Source organism: Clupea harengus, chromosome 7 (genome assembly GCF_900700415.2).
Source record: "Clupea harengus chromosome 7, Ch_v2.0.2, whole genome shotgun sequence".
Taxonomy (NCBI): Eukaryota; Metazoa; Chordata; class Actinopteri; order Clupeiformes; family Clupeidae; genus Clupea; species Clupea harengus.
In genome coordinates, this window is record NC_045158.1 from 5,705,667 (window position 1) to 5,726,156 (window position 20,490).

The window sequence follows — 20,490 nt, forward strand, 5'->3', positions numbered from 1 at the left end:
AAGAGGATACGTGGCTTTGGCTCCTGACGGATGGTCTTGGTCTTGGCTGAGGGCGAAAATACCAAACCCTCATTAAGGGGCTGGAATGTCAGCTAGTCTGTCTTGACAGTGCTGAAACTAGTCTCCAGGTGTGTACAGTCAGCTTTGTTTTTTATTGAAGAAACAAACCAATATGGTAGAAGTAAAATACTTTTAGCAAAACCTGCTCTTACACAGTGTTTTGCCAAGTGCCATAAAACTGATAGCAGAGTTTAATTCCAGGTCAGCCCTGTTTGCTGGACTACTACATAATTATATTATGGGCGATAAAAAGCCTTGTGTGTTATCAACAGGCGTAAGGTTGGTTATTTCATCATGACAACAGCTTGGTGCTTGGGCTGCGGTGTGTGTGCAAGGGTCAAGTGTGTCGGAGAGAAAGAGACAGATCACACCCCCTTTGTTTGCGCTCTCTTGGGAGGAGGTTTTCCCCTGTGGGGCCTGTGAGGTTGTCTCATCTCACTCCTCTCTGTCGACCAGCGCAGAGCAGCACGGGAGCCAGAGCCAGAGCCAGAGCCAGAGCCAGCCATGCCCAAGCCCTCAGCACAACCCTCCATCAGCGCCCCAGGTAATACCCATGTCTCTCCAGGGAATAATACATCTGTACCCACCTGATCTCACTACTGTTCTCTCTCTCTCTCTCTCTCTCTCTCTCTCTCGCTCTCTCTCTCTCTCTCTCTCTCATTCTCTCTCATTCCCTCTCTCATCCCCCCCCCCCCTCTCTCTCGCTCTCTGGGTTTTTCTAAATCAAATCGCTACAGAATTTGTGGCATGCATGACTTTTGAAAAATCAACAATTGGATTGAAGTCTTTAGCCAAATCTGTTGTGAAGGTCCTTATATACAGCATATCTGTAGTATTATATTTTGGCCACAACATGTTAGCATACAAATTTGACTGAGTGCACCATATGAGTTCATTTGTTTAGTATGTTGAATTTTAAACTTGCTGACATAATGTAAAAGTCAAAGACACTAGCAGATGTAAAGAAAAGCTATATGTTATAATAATTGTTATTTTATTATATATTGATATTATTATTGTTGTTATTATTATTGTTATTATTATTATTATTATTATTATTATATTCATTGTCATACATAGAAAGAATTAGGGATTTTCCATTTTGTGATATGTACTGTATCTAATCACAGACCAATAGATTAGATAACCCATTCAGCTATTTCTACAATCCATCATTCCTAAGTCGTTCAGACGCTGCTGACTCCTTTCAGGGGAAGTTCAGGGGAAACTCATCCCATGCTTCTCTGAATAAAAACAAATCTCAGTGTGGCTGCTTGTGAGAAGGTGAATTTTCCCCCTTCTCACCGTGGCTCACTGGAGAGAAGTTTGGCCCTAATGTGGGGTGGATTCCCCCAGCACAATGGTTGGGTCCGGGCTCCCCCACGACAGTGGTTGGACCACTTTAGCCCAAGTGGCTGCCCTATTTAAAGGGTGCCTCACTCCATGCGGATGGAGAGGGGAGAGGGGAGAGGGGAGAGGGGAGAGGGGAGAGGGGAGAGGGGAGAAGGGAGAGGGGAGAGGGGAGAGGGGAGAAGGGAGAAGGGAGAAGGGAGAGGGGAGAAGGGAGAGGGGAGAGGGGAGAGGGGAGAGGGGAGAAGGGAGAGGGGAGAAGGGAGAGGGGAGAAGGGAGAGGGGAGAGGGGAGAGGGGAGAGGGGAGAAGGGAGAAGGGAGAAGGGAGAAGGGAGAGGGGAGAAGGGAGAAGGGAGAGGGGAGAGGGGAGAGGGGAGAGACAGGCAGGAGAGGCTGTGAAAGACAGGCATGAGAGGCTGTGAAAGGCGTTTGAGCAAAAAACACTTCGTGAGGTGAGGTGAGGTGTGTATTTAGATGTGTGGATACAGTTTATGTGCCTAGTTTATGTGCCTAGTTTTGTGCCTAGTTTTCTGTATTTTGATGCCTAAATACAGAATGTGCCTAGTTTTGTACCTAGCTTGCGCCTGGAATGTGCCAAGCAGGTGCTAAGTTTGCCTAGTTACTTGAGTACTTTGAGTACTACTGTTTGTATTTTGATTTATGTTTGTTTGTTTTGTTGGCACATGTTTTGGGGGGCTGATACTGGAGAGTCCCCCTTGTAAACAAATATACATATATTTATAAGAGCCACCATCTCCTGCACTGTGTTTTTCCCCACTTCATCAGCAAGTCCAGTCGCCCACATCCCAAAAACGTGGGGTGTCCGCCTCTGTCCCTCACACCACTAAAGAAGAAAACATTACATCACACATGATAGACGCATGTCTTTAACTCATCATCTAATCATAAACTAATCTTAAGAATAGTGATGGGCCATAACACCTGGTATGATATGGGTAATGATTTACTTTCACCTGGGTGACAACACGTAGCACCATTGCAATGGTTCAAAGGCCCTCCGCACACAAAATCCAAACGGTGCATAAATATGATATAATATAATTTAAGAAATGACAGTATATCCTGTGTGAGACCAAAAATTGGCCAGCATAATCTCCAAAATGGCAATCTTGTAACTAATCTGGTAATTATGGTAACAAAGGAAAGGTCTCCGCACGGGTATTGCTCAGAAACCTGGGGTCAGGAAGCAAACTGAGGTGTGAGTGACTGCAACTAATCATAGTATGGGAATGGGGGTAGGCCTTTGAGAACCATCTCAGGCAGCAGGTCAGAGAAACCTGATTATCATACAGAACAACAAAAAGTTGCTAGACCTGTTTGCATTAGAAGAATGAATATCAGTGCCTGGAGTGATTGAGGGACTCTATTAAGGATGCATAGTTATGCCTGATGAGCAATGATGAAAGGTGACAAAGAGTAATTAACCAAGACCAAAGTGTCATCAATAACATGACTGCATCCCATTTAACTAGATTCAGAATCAGGAAGGCTTTTCTGCCGTGAATGTTTACGATCTGCTGTGAATCTTTATGATATCCACCCCCACACCCCCATAAGCTTTCATTTAATATGTAAATATGCATGTGAATCATGTCGCAGCCCACAAATCAAGGCCTGATGCCAGTGGCCTGGAGTGCATCAAACCACTGGTGAGCACTCTGGAGGAGACCCCAGAGGCCATTGGCACCGTCGTCAAGGGCAACATCCCATCCTGGATCCATGGAAGCTTCCTCAGGAATGGCCCGGGAAAATTTGAATTTGGCGAAGACAGGTAAAATAAACACACACCATCTCTTTCCTTCTTCAGGCTTTAGAGAGAGAAAGGGTATGGTCACAAACATCGCAACTGTGATAGTCATGAGAGAAGCAAGACGTGACATGTTTTTTAAAATTAAAATGGCTGACATTTGACCTGACATGGTATGCAACAGAGAAACATTGTGTAACCCACCTAAATAAGTGGGTAAATAACTCACGTGAAGGGTTTCACGTGACCATCTCCTAGGAGATCTTTTGTTTTTCTTTTATTAATACTTTTCTTGATACCTATGATGCACCCTGTTTGATTCCTTCTCCTTAATGAAACCCTCTATTTACTTTTAAATCGATTTTCCCTTAATTAATATTTCTTTTTTTAAATGACTTTACTTTACTTACACTATTTCATTTTCCTTGACTGTTGTGAACCGTTTTTTATCTTTCATTTGGATCTCTGGATGTAATGTGTAAACTATGTAACTATTGAAATGATAAAGACATGGATGTAACCATGGGAGCATTTTGAAGGCTTTTTTAAGCAATCGGGTAAGGGTGGCTGAAATTAACTGTTGTGAAAAATGAATACATATCCATATTGCATATCATCGTCATGATTGCTTATTTTCATTGAATGTAGCTACACCCACTGGTTTGATGGCATGGCCATGATGCATCGCTTTCACATTAAGGATGGCGAGGTGACCTACAGCAGCCGGTTCCTGAGGAGCGACTCATATGTGCAGAACTTGGAGAAGAACCGTATTGTGGTGTCTGAGTTTGGAACTATGGCCATGCCTGACCCCTGCAAGAACATCTTCGCCCGCTTCTTCTCAAGGTTTCAGCTCCCAAGTGAGTGCTTGAATTAGGGTGATTTTACCACCAGTCAACACTGGTGGCCTCCTCCAAAACGGCATACAGTACATGGAAAACTGTGACTTCTGAACACCAACAGCTGTGTAGTGCCAGAGCAAAAATACACCTTACATACTCAGTGTTGTCTCAGCGTTGTCTCACGACAAACAAGACAAAACAAGACAAAACAATTATTTCACACGGCTGGAGAATTACGTACATTTATATTTATATTAAACACCAAAGCGACGTACAAGGAAACTGCATTGCACTGCATTGCACTGCATACTTCACAGTCTTCTGCCCTCACTCTGTGACATCACCTGTTCAGCTATTTCTCTCCTGGATTAATCTGCCCTTTTTTCACTTCTCCCCAGAGACCACAGATAACGCAAGCGTGAACTTTGTCAAGTACAAGGGTGATTATTATGTCAGTACAGAGACCAACTACATGCGCAGGATTGACCCCCAGAGTCTGGAGACCAAAGATAAGGTAGTGTAATGTAAAGTCATCTAGAATATGCTATGGTCTTACCAATCATCTAGTTGATTGCACAATTAAAATGGTTTGGGGAATTTGAAAGGCATTTAAACGCTTTTGCATAGAAAATAGTCATTCAAGACCTGTGGGGTCCAAGAAACCTGTACGGGCAAGTCTACACTTAAAGCCCAGAGGGATTGCTGACTGAGCACTTGATTGACACGCTTACTTGTTAGATGTGAAATAACGTTCCAACTTTGAGTTCAAGTTCTTGGTTATAATACTTTATTTTTCTCACAATAAAATCCAATCAATAAAGGTGTCCATACATCTAAACCAGCATCTTAATTTACACCATGTAACAGAACTTTGGTGACACAATGAAGTGGTCAAAAAGCTATGGGTGCTCTCCCTCCGTCAAGCAACACCTGACATCTACATGAATGTTCCCACCTATTGAGTGAGCCCAATTAAGGTAGAGCGCTATCTAGTGTCCCAAACAAGATTAGAAAACATAAACCCCAATGGCTCCCACAAAACCATTTTGATTGTATTATGCTTATATTTAATTGCATGTTTTATGTTTTTATGTTTATGTTTAATATTTAATATTTAATGTTTATTACTTAGTTTTCTATGTAATGTATTGCAAGTCACTTTAGACAAAAGTGTCTGCTAAATACCTTCACTATAACTATAACTTTTTATTTGCACTGTAATTCTGGAAAGAACATAAAAGCGTTTCATCCGTCTTCCACAGGTGGACTGGTCAAAATTCATAGCAGTAAATGCAGCCACAGCCCACCCGCACTACGACAGGGATGGAACCACATACAACATGGGCAACTCATATGGAAAGGGTGGTGTGTGACACATGCCTGTTTCTCCACTTCTGCGTTAATTCATTCAGAAAGTTGACACAAACACACACACACACACACACACACACACACACACACACATACACACACAAACACACACAAACACACACACACACTCACACACACACACACACACACACACACACACAAACACACACACACACAGGAATTACCCACCATCCTCTGATCTCAGTGCATTTCTTTATTGCTTCTCCCTGCAGGATTTTTCTACAACATCATCCGGGTTCCGCTCCCCGAGGAGAAGGTTGAGAGGGACGAGGCGGATCTGACTGGTGCTGAGGTCCTCTGTTCCATCCCAGCATCTGATTCCAGGAGGCCATCCTACTACCACAGCTTTGGTGGGTCTCTCTCAGTGTCACATGTATCATTATGTTATCATTATTTATCATTCTTTTATTCCTTCTGTTACAGAGTCACAATTGGAAATGGGAAATAGTTGGGAGAGCTGTAGCAAGGCCTAGATACTGGCATTAAATGCAGAACGAAAATCCACAACTAGAATCCTGGTGTAGCTTCTTGGAGAGCCCAGGTGCTGGAGGATGAAGTGGAGAGTACCAGCTTTGTTTACAGATCTGTTGGCTCTGTAGGCAATCGTCAGAGGATCCAGGAGTGGGTTGGTATGGGTTTGAGGTGGGACAGAATCCAGTGCTCAAATTACTTAATTACCACAGAGATCATAGTGACCGGTCTGCAGTCATTAACCATTTTTTGGCGACGATGGTCGAGGGATTTCAAGCAGGCTAGCAGATGTGGCATGTCTTTAGTGAGATGTTGAGATATCAGTGAATACTCTGAGCTCGGGTCAGCGCAGTGCTTCAGAGTGGAGGAAGAGACTGAGTCTGGGTTTCTGTCTCCAAAATAATGAGAGCCATTGTTGTGGGAGGGGAGGGGACGAGAGAGTCTCTGAATCTGCTCCAGCACGGAGCCAGTGAATTGGCCTACAGCTGAATACTGGGGACATGGGGGATCGGTGTAAGGACTGTCTCATTGCTGTTTGAATCGACAGTAAAGGTAGGAAAAGAAGATGAATTGTGGCCTTAGTTTCCTATTCGTAGCGGACAGGAGGGGCACTCTGTGTGGTCTTCTGCTACTGTAGCCCATCTGCTTCAATGTTTGACTTGTTGTGCGCCCAGCGAAATGCAGTTCACTGGATATTTTCTCTTATTCGGACCATTCCCATTGAAAATCCCATTGAAAATCCCAGTAGATCAGCAGTTTCTGAAATACTCAGACCAGCCCATCTGGCACCAGCAACCAGGCCACATTCAAAGTCACTTAAATCACCTTTCTTCTCCAGTCTGATGTTTGGTTTGAATTTAAGATCCTCTTGTCTTGACCATGTTTGCATGCCTAAATGCATTGAGTTTCTGCCAAGTGATTGGCTGATTAGATATTTACTTTAACGAGCAGTTGAACCGGTGTACCTATTGAAGTGGCCGGTGAGTGTGTATATGTATATATACATACTTTTCGTCCTCTTTTCCTAACTCTGTATAGAGCAGTTATTCCCTGGATTTTCCTGTGTATCTATCTCTCCTCTCTGTTCATCTAAAATGTCTTTTAGCATTGTCTTTGTCTTGTCTCTGTCTCTGTTCTTGTTTCTAGAAGTCCAAAGTAGGATAAGGTAGATTTCATACAAATATTTCAATATTGTTTCCACAGCAATGTCAGAGAATTATGTAGTGTTCATTGAGCAGCCCATTAAGCTGGACCTGCTGAAGTTTATGATGTACAGAATTCAAGGAAAAAGCTTCCATAAGGTCATGTCCTGGGACCCATCTCTGAAAACCATCTTTCATGTTGTGGACAAACGCACTGGCAAGGTATGTTCAATCACTGAATCCACAAGGGGTGGAAATAGAAAAAGCAAACTGCACACAAGGGACTTTTAAACCTTATTCAAACCTTATTCACTTACGACAAATATTATAACCTGGGCTTTCTTGTGTATGCATTGCCGTTTTATTGTCCTGTATGCGTGGGTAAGTGTGAAAGAAATGTTTCTTTTTAATTATTATCATGATGTGTTTTAGTTTGATATTAGTTAGTTAGTTAAATGGAGGACTAAGCTCTTTCCATTGTTCTGTGAAAGGAAGTTTGAAACTGTGGGAAGAGAAGCTTGGAATTTAGAGGTGTCATGAAATGTTTAGGTTAAGACTGATTTATTTTTGTAGAGTCAGGGTTTTTGAGGGTCTTAGGTAAACATTCTTATCTTTGGAACCCAGGACGGGATGGTACAAGATGGGAGTGTCATGTCTTTGTTCTGTGATATTGTCTCTGCATAAAGTCTGTTACATGGTACCAGGGAAGTTAGTGATGGGTTGAACAGCGTTCTGAAAGCACTCCATTCCTCTTTGGAGGAGTGTAGGTTGAAGAAGCGGTCTAACACCATTCACTCCTCTCTGACAGAGTAAAAGTCAATTATTTATTACATTCTTGGTTGTGTGACTCTTAATTCTGAGGTTAATTACAGTCCTTAAAAGGGTGAAATAAATCCCTAACAGTAAGTGAGTAAAATTCCAAAGAAGACCAGTCCTGTCCCCGGGTGAGAAGCATCCTCAATTCTGTTAGCAACCAAATAGAACTCAAGTCGCTCTGCGTATCTGCTCCATGACTCGGTGTCGGAATCAAAAGCCTCAATTTGATAAACTCACACAGGGCACACAGTGAGTCATCACGGTCGGATAAGGCGAACTGGAAGGGCACGGAAATCCAGCAGAACTGCAAGGTTTATCCTCGTCGCCAATTTGTTGTAACCTTGAACCAAATAATTGACGCCCCAACACACTTCTTCAGGATGCTCCTCAACTGGGAACAGGGCCTGTATTTATAGGACTTTTACCCACTTCCCACCTGTCATTTACCAGCTCCTGACATCTCCCACATCCACACACCACGCACGTACACACACACACACATACAAGACAACAAAAAGGCACTGCATACACACAAAAAGCCCATGTTATCACAACAAACCAACTGTTTTACTAAAACACTAAAACACAGTCATTCATTTCCTGTGAGTCAAACCATCATCAGAGATCATTACTTCCATTACTCTCATTTAACCCTGATTGATCATCTTCTACCCTGTAGCACAGCAAGGTGAACTATTACGGAAACGCCATGTTCACCCTACACCAGATCAATGCATATGAGGACCAGGGTCATCTGGTCATGGACATGTGCTGTGGAGATGATGGGAATGTCATTGGAGATTTCACCCTAGAGAATCTCAGCAAGGCTTCTGGGGAGGAACTGGACAAGGTGACTGACAACAGGAAGTCATGTGTCCTACTTCTAAGACTATGAGCTGAGCTTCATAAGCAGTTAAAATATAAATATCAATATATATATATATATTAAATACAAAATATTTGATGTGTTAAATGTGTTATGTGCAAATGTGTGGAGTTACATCTTAGCAATAATGAATGAAAAAACTGATAACTGACATTTGGGTCTCTGTTGATCCGACAGTTTTACAATGGACTGTGCACAAATCTGCCACGGCGATATGTGCTGCCCTTGGATGTGAATGAGCAAACACCTATTGATGAGAATCTGGTCAGACTACCATTCTGCACTGCCAAGGCTGTGAAAATGGCTGATGGAAGGGTATGGGTTTCTGTGTTTGTGTGCTTCATTGTGGGAGAAAGAGTGTCCAGTTGTAGTCAGCCAAGCATTATATAACACAAAGAGAACAATGTGGTTTTCCTCGTACTTTACTGCAGGTGTATTGTGTCCATGAGAATCTCTATGGTGATGATCTGTTGGAGTTTGGTGGCCTGGAGTTCCCACTGATCAACTATAACAACTACAATACTCGCAAATACCGTTACTACTATGGCTGTGGCTTTGGCCATGTGTTCAGTGACTCCCTGCTGAAGATGGATGTTGAGACAAAGGAACTTAAGGTGCTGCCCTAATGCCTATAATGATTCAAAGCTCTCTACGAGAGACTAAAACTAATATAGCAAACATCTGTCCTATTTGATTTGATAGTTTAGTGAAGGTAAATGTTTTATCAATACTTGTTGTATCGCTTAATATGGATCCCAAGATGGGTCAAGTTTACACTGTGTTTCACAAGTTTAGCTGTCATAGTTATCATGGTCATATGCATGCATGTTGTCTTACACTCTTAACGTATCAATAATATTCCCTGTAGTCATGGCGATACCCTGGCCTGTATCCCTCTGAGCCTGTGTTCGTTCCATCACCTGATGCCACAGATGAGGATGATGGTGTGGTCATGTCAGTGATCATTACACCCAGAGAGGTAACACTAAAACCCCAGAGAGTTGCTGCATGAAAAGCATTAATCTTGCATTATTCTTGCACTGGAGAATCAGACAAAATGCATTTTTGAATCAGGTGATGGCACTTGTGGTACGTGGTACAGGGTTGGTCTTTCTGTTGTCTTGAAATCTGATGCATCAGTCCGTCCAAAATTACAACCGATACACTATGCATGATATAGATGTTGACTTAAATTACATATACTACATTTGGTAAAATACTGACATGACTGTTACTGTTTCTAGGAGAAGAGCACATTCCTGCTGGTTCTGGATGCGAAGACCTTCAAAGAGCTGGGGCGAGCAGAAGTCCCAGTCAACGTTCCTTATGGAACTCATGGGGTTTTCAATGATAGAGCCTAGGGATAGGGTTGGAGCACCGCTACACCTCCCTACTGTCCCCACAACCCTCTCTGCTGTCCCCACAACCAGGGTCTTCTAGAAATACACACAGTGGAAGAGTCATAGAGTGGTACCCTGTCTGTGACTCGACACTTGTCCCAGAGTGTGCATCCTCCCTAATACAAATCTTTCTGAACGCTCTACAAAGCAAGTGATGTTCTCGTGAATCAAATAAATGAAAGAATACGAATGAGACTGTCACAAATGTGCATCCTGTGTCACTGAAATGTACAGTATCTGTAGTGGCCTTACATTTACTTCATACCCTTCTGTTTTGCTTTGTTTGCCTAATGACATGTCTCTGTATTTTTAATTCCATTTGAATAAGCTGGCTGTAAGATGTATAAAGCAAAGACTCAATGGAAGACGACTGGTGAAGAGAATCCATTTATTCTGAGTGACAACAGAATTCAAAATAGCTCTTTGGCACAAGATGCATTAATAAACCACATTAACAACTCAAAGGTAAAATAGGAGCAAATAGTTCAGTATTAGCGATATCACATGATAGCACCATGCATTTAGGGACCAAGTCTTTAAGTCTGATATGGCGTCCCTAAAAGCTGTTTGGGGATGACCTCATCTCTCCAACCATGACCTGTAACACCCTGCCCATCTACAACAGGCTGAATGAACATAGGTTGAGGGAACATTGGGATTAGGAGACACAGGCACTCTCCCTCTCACTAGCTAACAGAACACTGTAACTAGTCTGAGGACTACAGAATTCACATCTTTATACAATGAATTAAAGAATAATCCACAGGTGCCCATCTGGATGATTGGTTGGGAAGATAAAAGTTGTGACACAAGGTGTGAACACCTTCCTTTTAATAGGGAAGGCATTTGAAAGTAATTTGATTCACATCAGTCAGTGTGTTGGGGGCTTTATACCAGATGGTGTCAGGGTGACTTATCACCATCTCACCACTAAGAGGCAGTCTCCCCGGAGAAGCATTCAAAAGGCTCCCTAATGAGCAAGTCTTTGTCGAATTGGAGAGGCATATGGCTAACGTCTGAGCTGCGTGCCCTCGTTTCCCTGTGTGAGGAGCTGTGGCTGTGGTCCAACTGTGGTGCACATGCCCACTTCATAAATTGTGGCTGTTATATGTCACTGTCATATGATTGTCACTGTCAACCTTTGAGTTGTAAGTACAATAGCACTTAACAAAACCCTAAGAAATATCTTCTGACAGGAATTAACTAGAGAAAATTGCTTTTAATAATACTATTGTTTATTTGTTCCTTGTGCATCAGGGCATTTTGAGAAAAAAACAATGTTCACATTAAAAGTTGCTTGTATTTGAGCATCTATTCAAGAGGAGGACCAGGTGAAATATGGCCTTTTAGATTAGCATAAAAAGAAAAGTATGGCATGCTTCGTGATGTTAGGACATCTTGGAGTTAGCTTAGCATCATTTTACTCTTTTTTAAAGTATTTTCTTTACTCTTCAAGGTATTCTTTTGGTGATTTTATTTGTCAATTCTCTAAAAATAGTTTCTGCCATTTAAATATGCAACATTAGGCTTCCTTACACTATGTTCTCTTTGTAATGCCTGTGATTCCAGTAAACCACACTGTGCAAAATATGTGCAATTCCTTGGCCTATGTGGGAAACACTTGATGTGCAGAAAGGCCTACATCTAAAGGGACCCAATACAGCTTGTTATTTTATCTAATGATAAGGCCTGATGTTAGTGGGAAACAAATGCACCTACATGCAGAGACTTCATCTTCTGGTGTACCTAATATAAATTAAGCACACCCCTGAGGGAGAGAGAGTATGGACAACGGCTCTATGATCTATGATGATTCATATGAGTTGTAACTACCGGTATTCTTATTTCATGAAAGTCAATATATAAAATCCACCAATATACTTTAGATTGTAATTAACTAAATGACAAAATAAATGATCACACTAAGACCACACATTTGTGATGTACTATTTACTGCACTGTGTTATTTTGTTTCGTTGCTTTTTAATTAATTGTGATTAATCTGTGATTTGTATTTATTTATTTTGAAAATGTGCCAAAATGGGAACTTCGCACTCCAGATCAAGAGGTGGTAGTATAGCAACACATTATTCAGTGACCAGCGACGAAGGCGTAAATGCAGATAAAGAGACAGAAGAGCAAAAACATGTAAGTACAGTTCTTTAGTAATCCGTGCTCGAGAATGAATATTAGTTTCATTTTGTGTTCATCCTTACGCAATTACTGTTGGCTCTTAGAATGAAAATCAAGGTTTCACTGCAGACGTCGTAAATGTCTGAGGATAAGTCAGGCTGGATATTACTGATTTCTAAACCAATTGACAGAGAGATGAAAGTGCACTGTTCATGTCACTGACACGACTTAAGCATTAAACTGCAGCTCATCGTTTACTTGTTGACGTAATAACCTGTCTGGTCGCTCCGCCTTGCGTTGAATGAATCACCTTTACTGAAGTTACCCTCTCCAAACAAGCTATTCAAATGTGAAATACTTCCTGGTGTAGTGCTGATGAACAACGAATCGAGGGAGATTGATAGCCATTTCATAGAATCTAAATGCTACTTGTCGGGTTTCTACAGGATCTGAATTAATTATATTGATTTGTTAAATCCAGTACAGCCTCTGTTCTAGTTACAGAAATCCCCACAGTGCGCTGTAGACCTGGCAGTCTGTCACTTTGTTGGATGTGCCAAAGAATGAATGAAGGGATACAAAAGTAGCTTCCACGTCTAAAATGATTGGTCCACTCTGTGTAGCCTACCCCTGCTATAATTGTCCTGTGCTCTGTCATTCAACAGTAGGGTTCCTGAGGTGGTAGAGAGATGCCGCTCTTTCGTCAGTCTGAGGCAAGGGGAGAGAAAGAGGGTGAAAAACAAGTGGTGAAGAAGAGAAAATGTAAGATTAAAGGTAAAGAACATGATGCCACACTGACCAGGCTGTGCCTCCTGAGCATTGCAGAAAATATGAATGATGTGTGGGTCTGCGACTATGCCCAAAACTACATGGATCAGTATTTCTTCAGATACATCATGGGACCTTTCAGCCAGCTACGTGAGTCTCATCCATTATTAGGTGTGTGTGTGTGTGTGTGTGTGTGTGTGTGTGTGTGTGTGTGTGTGTGTGTGTGTGTGTGTGTGTGTGTGTGTGTGTGTGTGTGTGTGTGTGTGTGTGTGTGTGTGTGTGTGTGTGTGTGAGTGAGTGAGTGTTGGGTGTGGGGGTAAAGTGTATCCATACTTTCCTCAGTAGTATGAAGATATCGAGTGAATGTAATTGACTTTATTCCGATCCTCTCCATCTCCGTCTGTGTGCTATTGTCTTTTCAGCCTCACACCTGCTAGAGGAGCTCTTGTCTCTGTTGGCCTCACGGCAGCTAATGACTCGGGCCGCCCTGCACCTCATGTTGGTTCCCCAGCTACGTAACCTCTCTCTGGGGCGCTGCTCTGGTCTGGTCACGGCCAACCTGTGTGCCATCATTAGAGCACGCTGCCAGGTTATTACTAGCATTCACTCTTCTTCCCTATGACCCATGTCAGGCAGAGCCAATGATTAATAGCTACAATCTATTTCGTATAGAAACATATGGAGACCTAATTTAATTTACATACAACTGTTCTCAAGCAAAGTCTGCAGCGAATGAAGTGAACCTAATTTTATAACTCAAGCACAATCATTTTGCTACTTTAAGACCACGAGCAAGCTCCTAAGCATGAACATGGATGGGTCAACGCAATGCTCCTACACACTACACTACACGATAGCTTTAGCTCATGTGCGATGGACTTTGCTCATTGCTCGTTGCTTTGCTTATGTTCATACAAGAAGTGTACATATCAGTCTTTGCCATGCCCGTCAATGACATTAGGGCCCACAGTGTTTAAGATGTAACCTCAGTATACACTATGTAGATGTTATGTTCAATTTGATAACACAATACAGGAAGTGTACAAATCAGTCTTTTCCATGATTTTTTACATACAGATGCACTTTAAATGTGTGATGCTAATGAATTAGAAGAATTATTTGTCAATTATGTGTAATTATGCATAATATAAAGGTTTGTTGCATAAAGCTAACCAGCTCTGTACGAGCCCATCACATGACTTCTGTTTGCCCAGTTCCTTTCCTCTCCTCTCTGTATCTGACCTAATATGAAGCTTGTGTACTAAAGGAGTAAGTTAGGAAATACATTCCTGTGTTTACTCTCTCCAGGGCCTACTGTCTCTGGACCTCAGTGGCGCCGTGAGCATCTCCGCCCCAGTCTTGCGCGAGCTCCTGGGATCTCTGGCCAGCTTGCGCTCCTTGTGTCTGGCCGGGAGCTTGTGTGACGGCAGGGTTCTGGAAGCATTGCCAGTCCAGTGCCCCTTGCTGCGCCACCTGGATGTTACCCGCTGCCTCCACCTGAGCCCAGTCTGCCTGCTGTCCCTAACCCCCAGCCACCCCCACAGCCCTGGCTTGCCACTCCTCCGCAGCCTGCTCGCCGTGGATATAGGCTTCGGAGAGTGCGATGAGGACAGACGAGCCACTGCAGCCTTCCTCCTCCTCAGCCTGCCTTGGCTGGAGAGAGTGGCCCTGGAGGCCCTGGGAGAGGCCTTTGCACTCCTCCTGGATGGGGCTTTTCATGAGGTGGAGGATTTCATCAGGCGCACAGGGATGCCTGACTTTAGGGACCTGTGGGCAGAGAGAGCAAATGGTTGTAGTGGAAACACTGTCCCAGGCATGGAAAAAGTTGAAGAGGAGAGTTTTTCCTTGTCTGAGGTAACAGACAGTTGCTTATGGACCCAGGACAGTGAAGATGAGGATGAGGGAGAATCTAATGGCACAGACGGAGTTTGCCATGACTTGACAGGTGAGATGACGCTGGAAAACACAAGGGACAATGAGACACTGAAAGCGCAACAAGGAGGCAGTTTTAAGGATGTCCGTCTGCGTCTTAGGCAAGTCCAAGGAGTGTCATTTGGAACTCTGGGGGCTCTGGGGCAGCTGTGCCCTGACCTGGCTGCTCTGACGCTGGACTACCGTGAGGAAGAGGAAACGGTATCTGGTGCCCATATGGCCAGAGAGCTGGCTAGATGGTCTGCCAGTCTGCGGAGCCTCACCCTGAGATTCTCGGGGCCCTTGTCTGAGATGGCACATGGTGTGGGGTCTGTCGGAGCCAACCTTACATCACTCACTTTAGAGGGGGTGCGGGCAGATGGGCTTGATCCTTTCCTGCGCCTTCTCCACTCCTGTCCCAAACTGACAACACTAACCATTCACATGGAACCTCCCAGAATGCACCAGGCACAGGAAGAGGAAGAGGAGGACGAAGAGGAGGAGAGGGAAGAAGACCTTGAGGCTCTCCCCTGCCTTCCTCGTCTCTCTTGTCTGGCACTGAAGTAAGTAAGAGTGCCAGAAGAACGCACAGATAGACATACATATAGCTCACGTGTACATATTATTTTTATATATTTGTAACACTTCAAGTGTAATAATGCATGAATTTCTGTCACCTGAAATCCACACTTAATTTGTGTAGGTTCTTCTTATTAATGCAATAGGCAGCAATGCTTCTAAAAAAAAAAGCATATTAGGTGTCTCCAAGCAGCGAGATATGATATGACAGTCCTATCATGAACATTCTCCAACCTCTTTTTAAAGACTTGCAGTGTCTGGGATTTTAATTAAATTTTTTGGTTAATCTTGAGTGACCTTTTGTCTTTATATAGGTCTTACCATATACTTATGTGTTCTTTCGTTAAAAACAGTATTGATTGTTGTCTTTACCTTCACTGCAGGTGAGAGGAAAAGCTTTAAGCTATTTTTTCATACACATTTTATCATGTTCATTCCTTAGCTTCCTTTTCGATGAGCGGCAGAAAAGGACACCCATGTCCTGGAGATCTCTGAAGGGAGGCCTGTGGGCCTTGCTAAGGGGTGCACCCCTCCTGGAGAGGGTCTCTCTTGTGGCCATCCCTTGCCCCCTGGACCCTGTGTTTTGTCTGTTGCTGGATCATCCTGCCGTCCCCATGAAGGCTGCACAGAGCCCTGCCCTCCAGCACTTGCAGGACTTGAATCTGGCGCATTCTGATGTGTCCATGGCAACTCTGTCACGATTAGTTGTCATGGACAGTGGTCTGTTCACACTGGACCTCAGTGGTTGCTGGGCTGTGACTCTCCATGATGTCCACTGTCTGCAGAGTGTGGCCAGAAAAAGACACCAGAAGTTACACATTATATGGACGTGAAGTACTTATAAGAATGAAATACCTTGAGCAGTGCCTTTTTATATGGAAAATCATGCACTTTAATATGACTTTTTGAAGCTTTAAATGATCCTATTCTACATTGTGTATTATGATATTTTATATTCATCCACAGAACTTGGATTATATTATTTAATTCTTATATTTGAGATTTGATTACTGTAGTACTTGAAGCAACAAGTTCACTTATGTCAGCACTTTGGGCAACGTAAGTTGTTTTTAAATGTGCTTTGACTTGACTTATGTTTATATCCCTATTATTGTGTCTGGTCTATATCATATCATCTCCGGTGAACTGAGCTCTTTAATCAGAAAGTACATATTTAATTATAGTGTGTTAACCAATCCACTGGCCTATTTGTGTACTACCCAATCTTAATCTTAATAGAAAAGCCTCCCAGCACTTCGAGGGAAAGGGTCAATTGTGACTGGTTATATCAGTTTCAGTTCTGGTATTATTCTAACATGTCCCATTTCAAGGAATAAAATATTGTCATTTTAAAAGAACTACATTAGTAGCTGCTGCTTTTGTGGGTAATGGCAAGGCATTCTTTTTTAAATGAAGAAGTTGACACGGCTGACAAAGTTGTTGCAGTCGAAGTTTTTTTAATTCTCATAAAAAATGTGCCAAAACTGCAGGTATACACATCCTCTACAGTGAGCCATAGCTCTTATAGACAGAATGTATAAATCTGTAGCAAGATGGCAACAATCACAGCTCGTAGCGTAACTCTAGCCTGCCATTCCCAATTGAGCAAGAGAGCGATAGGCTGCCACGTTGTACAGTAGTAATGCAGGTCCCCAGATGGTCGTCATTCATCAGGTCCTTATCCCACACCTCCAGTCTGAGGACATCTCCAGGTCTTCCGCTGGGGAAGCTGAACTGAGCGCTCCAGGAGGGGTTGGCGTTGTCCCGTCTGAAATCTGTCATGCCGCCAAAAGCATGGCCACAGTACACTTTGACGTAGGGGTCAGGGGGGCCCCAAGGGTCGCCGTACAGGCCGTAGGCACGGATGCCCCACACACGGACGTCAGCAGTAGCCACACACAGCAGAGACAGGACAAGGAGGCCCAGGGGCAGGGAGGTACAGCAGGTTGCCATGACTCTCAGGACAGACAAGGGCTCTAAGGCATGGTAGAAACTAACAGAGAGAACAAATGCACATACAACACACCAAACTAAATCATCTTTCTTCAATGTTCCGACTGACTCAAATGTATTTTGTGTTGGTCATTCCAAGCAAAGATCAAAAAAGTGATCTTAATAAAAACCTTCATGAAGGAGTGGTTCCAAAACCAAAACACATTAATTAATTACATTAATAAGGGCAAAATCAGGCCAGTCTTGGTTTCCTACCTGAGGAGTATGAAGGCTCTGTGTCCAGCCCAAGATGAGTTCTCATCACCTGCGCTCAGCTTTTAAAGGAGCATCGCTGTGTGTCCATTCATTGCGTCATCCCGGACCTTTGCCACTCTCAGGGGAATTCTGGCCAAAGACAATAAGTACTGGTTCAGTTTTCATTGGCCCAGAACAGCATTTTATCCAGTTTGATCAATACAAGGTGAAAGTCCTTTTGATGTTGCAGAACAGGTTCAGTCATCCACATTATTCAGGCTCTCATGCAGTGAGCAAACTTTTCAAAATATCTTTATTTGATTTAAATTAATTTCCCCCTAATTCTTGCCGGTTAAGCAATATTTTATATGTCGTGTTTTAAGTTACAATTTATTGGATCACTTAGCAGTATTTGTTGTTTTTGTGTTGTATTAGGATGACTATAGTTGGATTGAAGGACTAGTCTAGGTTTCCAATCTTCTTCTAACAAAAAAGAGGTGAAGTGAATCTGATAACTAAATATTGAAATTGTACACATGGATTCACATTTAACCCTTGGAAATAGTAGGCTGACCACCACTACATGGCTACCCAAAATGGAACACAGGAACATGATTTGGCTGTTTCAAACCTCACAGACTAGTCGACGGCAGCAGCTGCTGGTGCAAGCCTCCAACAGTGGTAGTTATAGTGAAACAGTGGTGGGCCTACCGGGACGGAGAAGAGCTTTGGTCAGTGGTTAAGAATGTAATGAACAAGTAATGCCCTCTATGTTGATGATCACCTAAACTTGTAGGCCTATGCAGTAGTCTCTAAAGGACTCAACCTCAGGAATTACATTTTGGCTGATGGCTCTTCTAGTACATGATGTTCTCAACAAGGACCATAGGCGGGGCAGTAGATTCTCTCTCTCGAGCGCTCTAAAATTAGCTGTAAATATTTGTGTTTTTACTATGAACACAGTAATGAATTCAAGCATTTCCAAAGGATGACAATGACTCCCACAGTTGAAGGTAGGCTTGAATCACTTTCATAAAAGGTCTGTAAAGATAAGTTTTGTTGTTTCAAAGGTCGTTTTCAGCAATGATTCTCAGTTTAGCTGTAAATGTATATTGTAACTTTATTATAACTATACCAGGGATATAGTAATTCTATAATTCTATAAAGAGTCATAAACAGGAATGTACTCTCTGGTGCTGATGTTCTCAGGAACTGATCATCCATTACTCCTAGGCTGAAGTCCAATATGATATGTCACTACACTCTACACTACTCAGAAATCTGCCTTTCATTTACTATTTTCATTTATAAACGCACTGGCGTTAAACTCAGTCTCATTCACCAGGCAAGAAGAATGTTGTCATCATGGGCAGAAAAACGTGGTTCTCTATTCCAGCCCAGAATAGACCTCTCAAGAACAGGGTCAATGTTGTTCTCAGCAGAGAGCTGAAGTAAGAGCCTCAGTAAATTCAAGACATGGCAGCCCTGGCTTTAGTTGTGTGCATGGGTAGCTTTGCATGGTCAGATAGATTAGTCCATTGATCAGTAGATACATTATGTTTATAAAACTGGACTTTTCTGTCGTAGCCTGCTGACATTCCTCTCCCCCTTCTTCTCTGACCTAGGCAGCCTCCACCAGGAGCTCACTATTTGGCGTCTGACTTTAGTGAAGCCCTTTGTCTTCTGGACACAACAGACCTAGCAAAAGAGGTGGACCAGGTTTGGATTATTGGAGGCATTTCACTGTACCCACTTCTGACACCATATGTAGCGAAGGGAGAGAGCAATCACCCCGACTGGCCTTGAACCCAGGTCATAGACAATCAATGTTCACACAACCCCTTGTCAGCCGGACTGGTAGAAAAGAATGAACCAAACTATTAAAAGCAAGTTGAGAATCCAAGAGTGAAATTTGTGAAATTAAGCATGCATGTTGTCAAGACAGTAAAGTGTTATCACTGTTTTAAATAATGTTTGGAAGAACCTACACTGCCTAAAATCATTTGCTAAAACAGATAAAGAGATTGAATATACATTTGCAGAATATATGGCAAAAATGTGAATTAGCTAAATGCTCTCAGAACTCTCTGTGCTCTGCAGGAACCTGTGAGGCTGAAACCAAGGTTGGGCCAGGAGATTGGGTCCTAATCAACAGCCTCAAAAGAAAACACTGGCACTCGCCAAAGTGGTTCGGACCATACCAAGTGCTACTGTCAACAACTACCGCAGTCAAGATAGCTGAGAGAGCCACCTGGATACATCTAACACATTGCAAACGAGTAAGCTGGCCTTAGACAGAGACAGAGGGTAGGAGCTGTCTTCCTCTACAGTTTTCAAGGGCCGGCCCACTGTGACAGGAAGTCCATCCTACAAAGGGGGATGGTGTTTTTAGAGACCACCCGTCTCAAACGATGGTGAAGAAAACAACGCTGTCCAGTGGGGTAGAAGAGCCTAGTGGAGATTGGGAGGGCGGGGCGGTCCTATCTCTGTGAAGTCATGGGGAGTTACAAGAAAAATGAAACAATGTGTGGGACTTTTAATAATAACTGTACTTCTCTACATTTTTGGACTGTTAGCATATTGATGGATATCACAACAGACACCGGTCTTGGTCAAATGTTCGTGACGGGGCCTGGCTTAAGATCATCCGTGGTGGAAACGGTGAACCAGACTGCTCAAACACACTTTCCACAAAGAGACTGTTTACATTTTCCTGCCCAGTGTAACTTTCAACAGCCGATGTGTTCTGTAGAATGACTGAAGGGGAGCAGGGCCTTAAAGAAC

The 20,490-nt window shown here is 43.0% G+C and overlaps 4 protein-coding genes across 5 annotated transcripts; 3 read left to right on the forward strand and 1 right to left on the reverse strand.

Moving 5' to 3' along the window:
• Window positions 1–429: 429 nt before the first annotated feature.
• Window positions 430–10,493, forward strand: bco2l (beta-carotene 15, 15-dioxygenase 2, like). Its single transcript, XM_031570276.2, has 12 exons — window positions 430–604; window positions 3,032–3,203; window positions 3,828–4,039; window positions 4,420–4,535; window positions 5,284–5,386; window positions 5,626–5,763; window positions 7,088–7,248; window positions 8,522–8,692; window positions 8,906–9,043; window positions 9,160–9,342; window positions 9,597–9,707; window positions 9,973–10,493. Exons 1-12 carry the CDS (start codon window positions 565–567, stop codon window positions 10,087–10,089), a joined length of 1,662 nt encoding a protein of 553 aa, XP_031426136.1. The 5' UTR covers window positions 430–564; the 3' UTR covers window positions 10,090–10,493.
• A 1,695-nt stretch (window positions 10,494–12,188) lies between these two features.
• si:ch211-214j8.12 (uncharacterized protein LOC100000539 homolog) lies at window positions 12,189–16,877 on the forward strand. 2 transcript variants are annotated; one of them, XM_031570274.1, is made up of 5 exons: window positions 12,189–12,276; window positions 12,927–13,179; window positions 13,452–13,618; window positions 14,338–15,503; window positions 15,962–16,877. In XM_031570274.1, exons 2-5 carry the CDS (start codon window positions 12,951–12,953, stop codon window positions 16,350–16,352), a joined length of 1,953 nt encoding a protein of 650 aa, XP_031426134.1. In that variant the 5' UTR covers window positions 12,189–12,276; window positions 12,927–12,950; the 3' UTR covers window positions 16,353–16,877. The 2 variants fall into 2 exon arrangements, with proteins under 2 accessions (XP_031426134.1, XP_031426135.1); XM_031570275.1 differs by lacking the exons at window positions 12,189–12,276; window positions 13,452–13,618 and having other exon boundaries at window positions 13,108–13,179.
• Window positions 16,878–16,959: 82 nt separating this feature from the next.
• On the reverse strand, window positions 16,960–17,878 carry LOC105902734 (synaptotagmin-5-like). Its single transcript, XM_031570277.2, has 2 exons — window positions 17,728–17,878; window positions 16,960–17,512 (listed from the first exon to the last, which is right to left on the reverse strand). Exon 2 carries the CDS (start codon window positions 17,470–17,472, stop codon window positions 17,083–17,085), a length of 390 nt encoding a protein of 129 aa, XP_031426137.1. The 5' UTR covers window positions 17,473–17,512; window positions 17,728–17,878; the 3' UTR covers window positions 16,960–17,082.
• A 59-nt stretch (window positions 17,879–17,937) lies between these two features.
• LOC116220993 (dihydrofolate reductase-like) lies at window positions 17,938–19,527 on the forward strand. The gene is made up of 4 exons (XM_031569948.1): window positions 17,938–17,961; window positions 18,670–18,719; window positions 19,052–19,157; window positions 19,332–19,527. The coding sequence occupies exons 1-4, from the start codon at window positions 17,948–17,950 to the stop codon at window positions 19,510–19,512; spliced, it is 351 nt and encodes a 116-aa protein (XP_031425808.1). The 5' UTR covers window positions 17,938–17,947; the 3' UTR covers window positions 19,513–19,527.
• The last annotated feature ends 963 nt before the right edge of the window (window positions 19,528–20,490 follow it).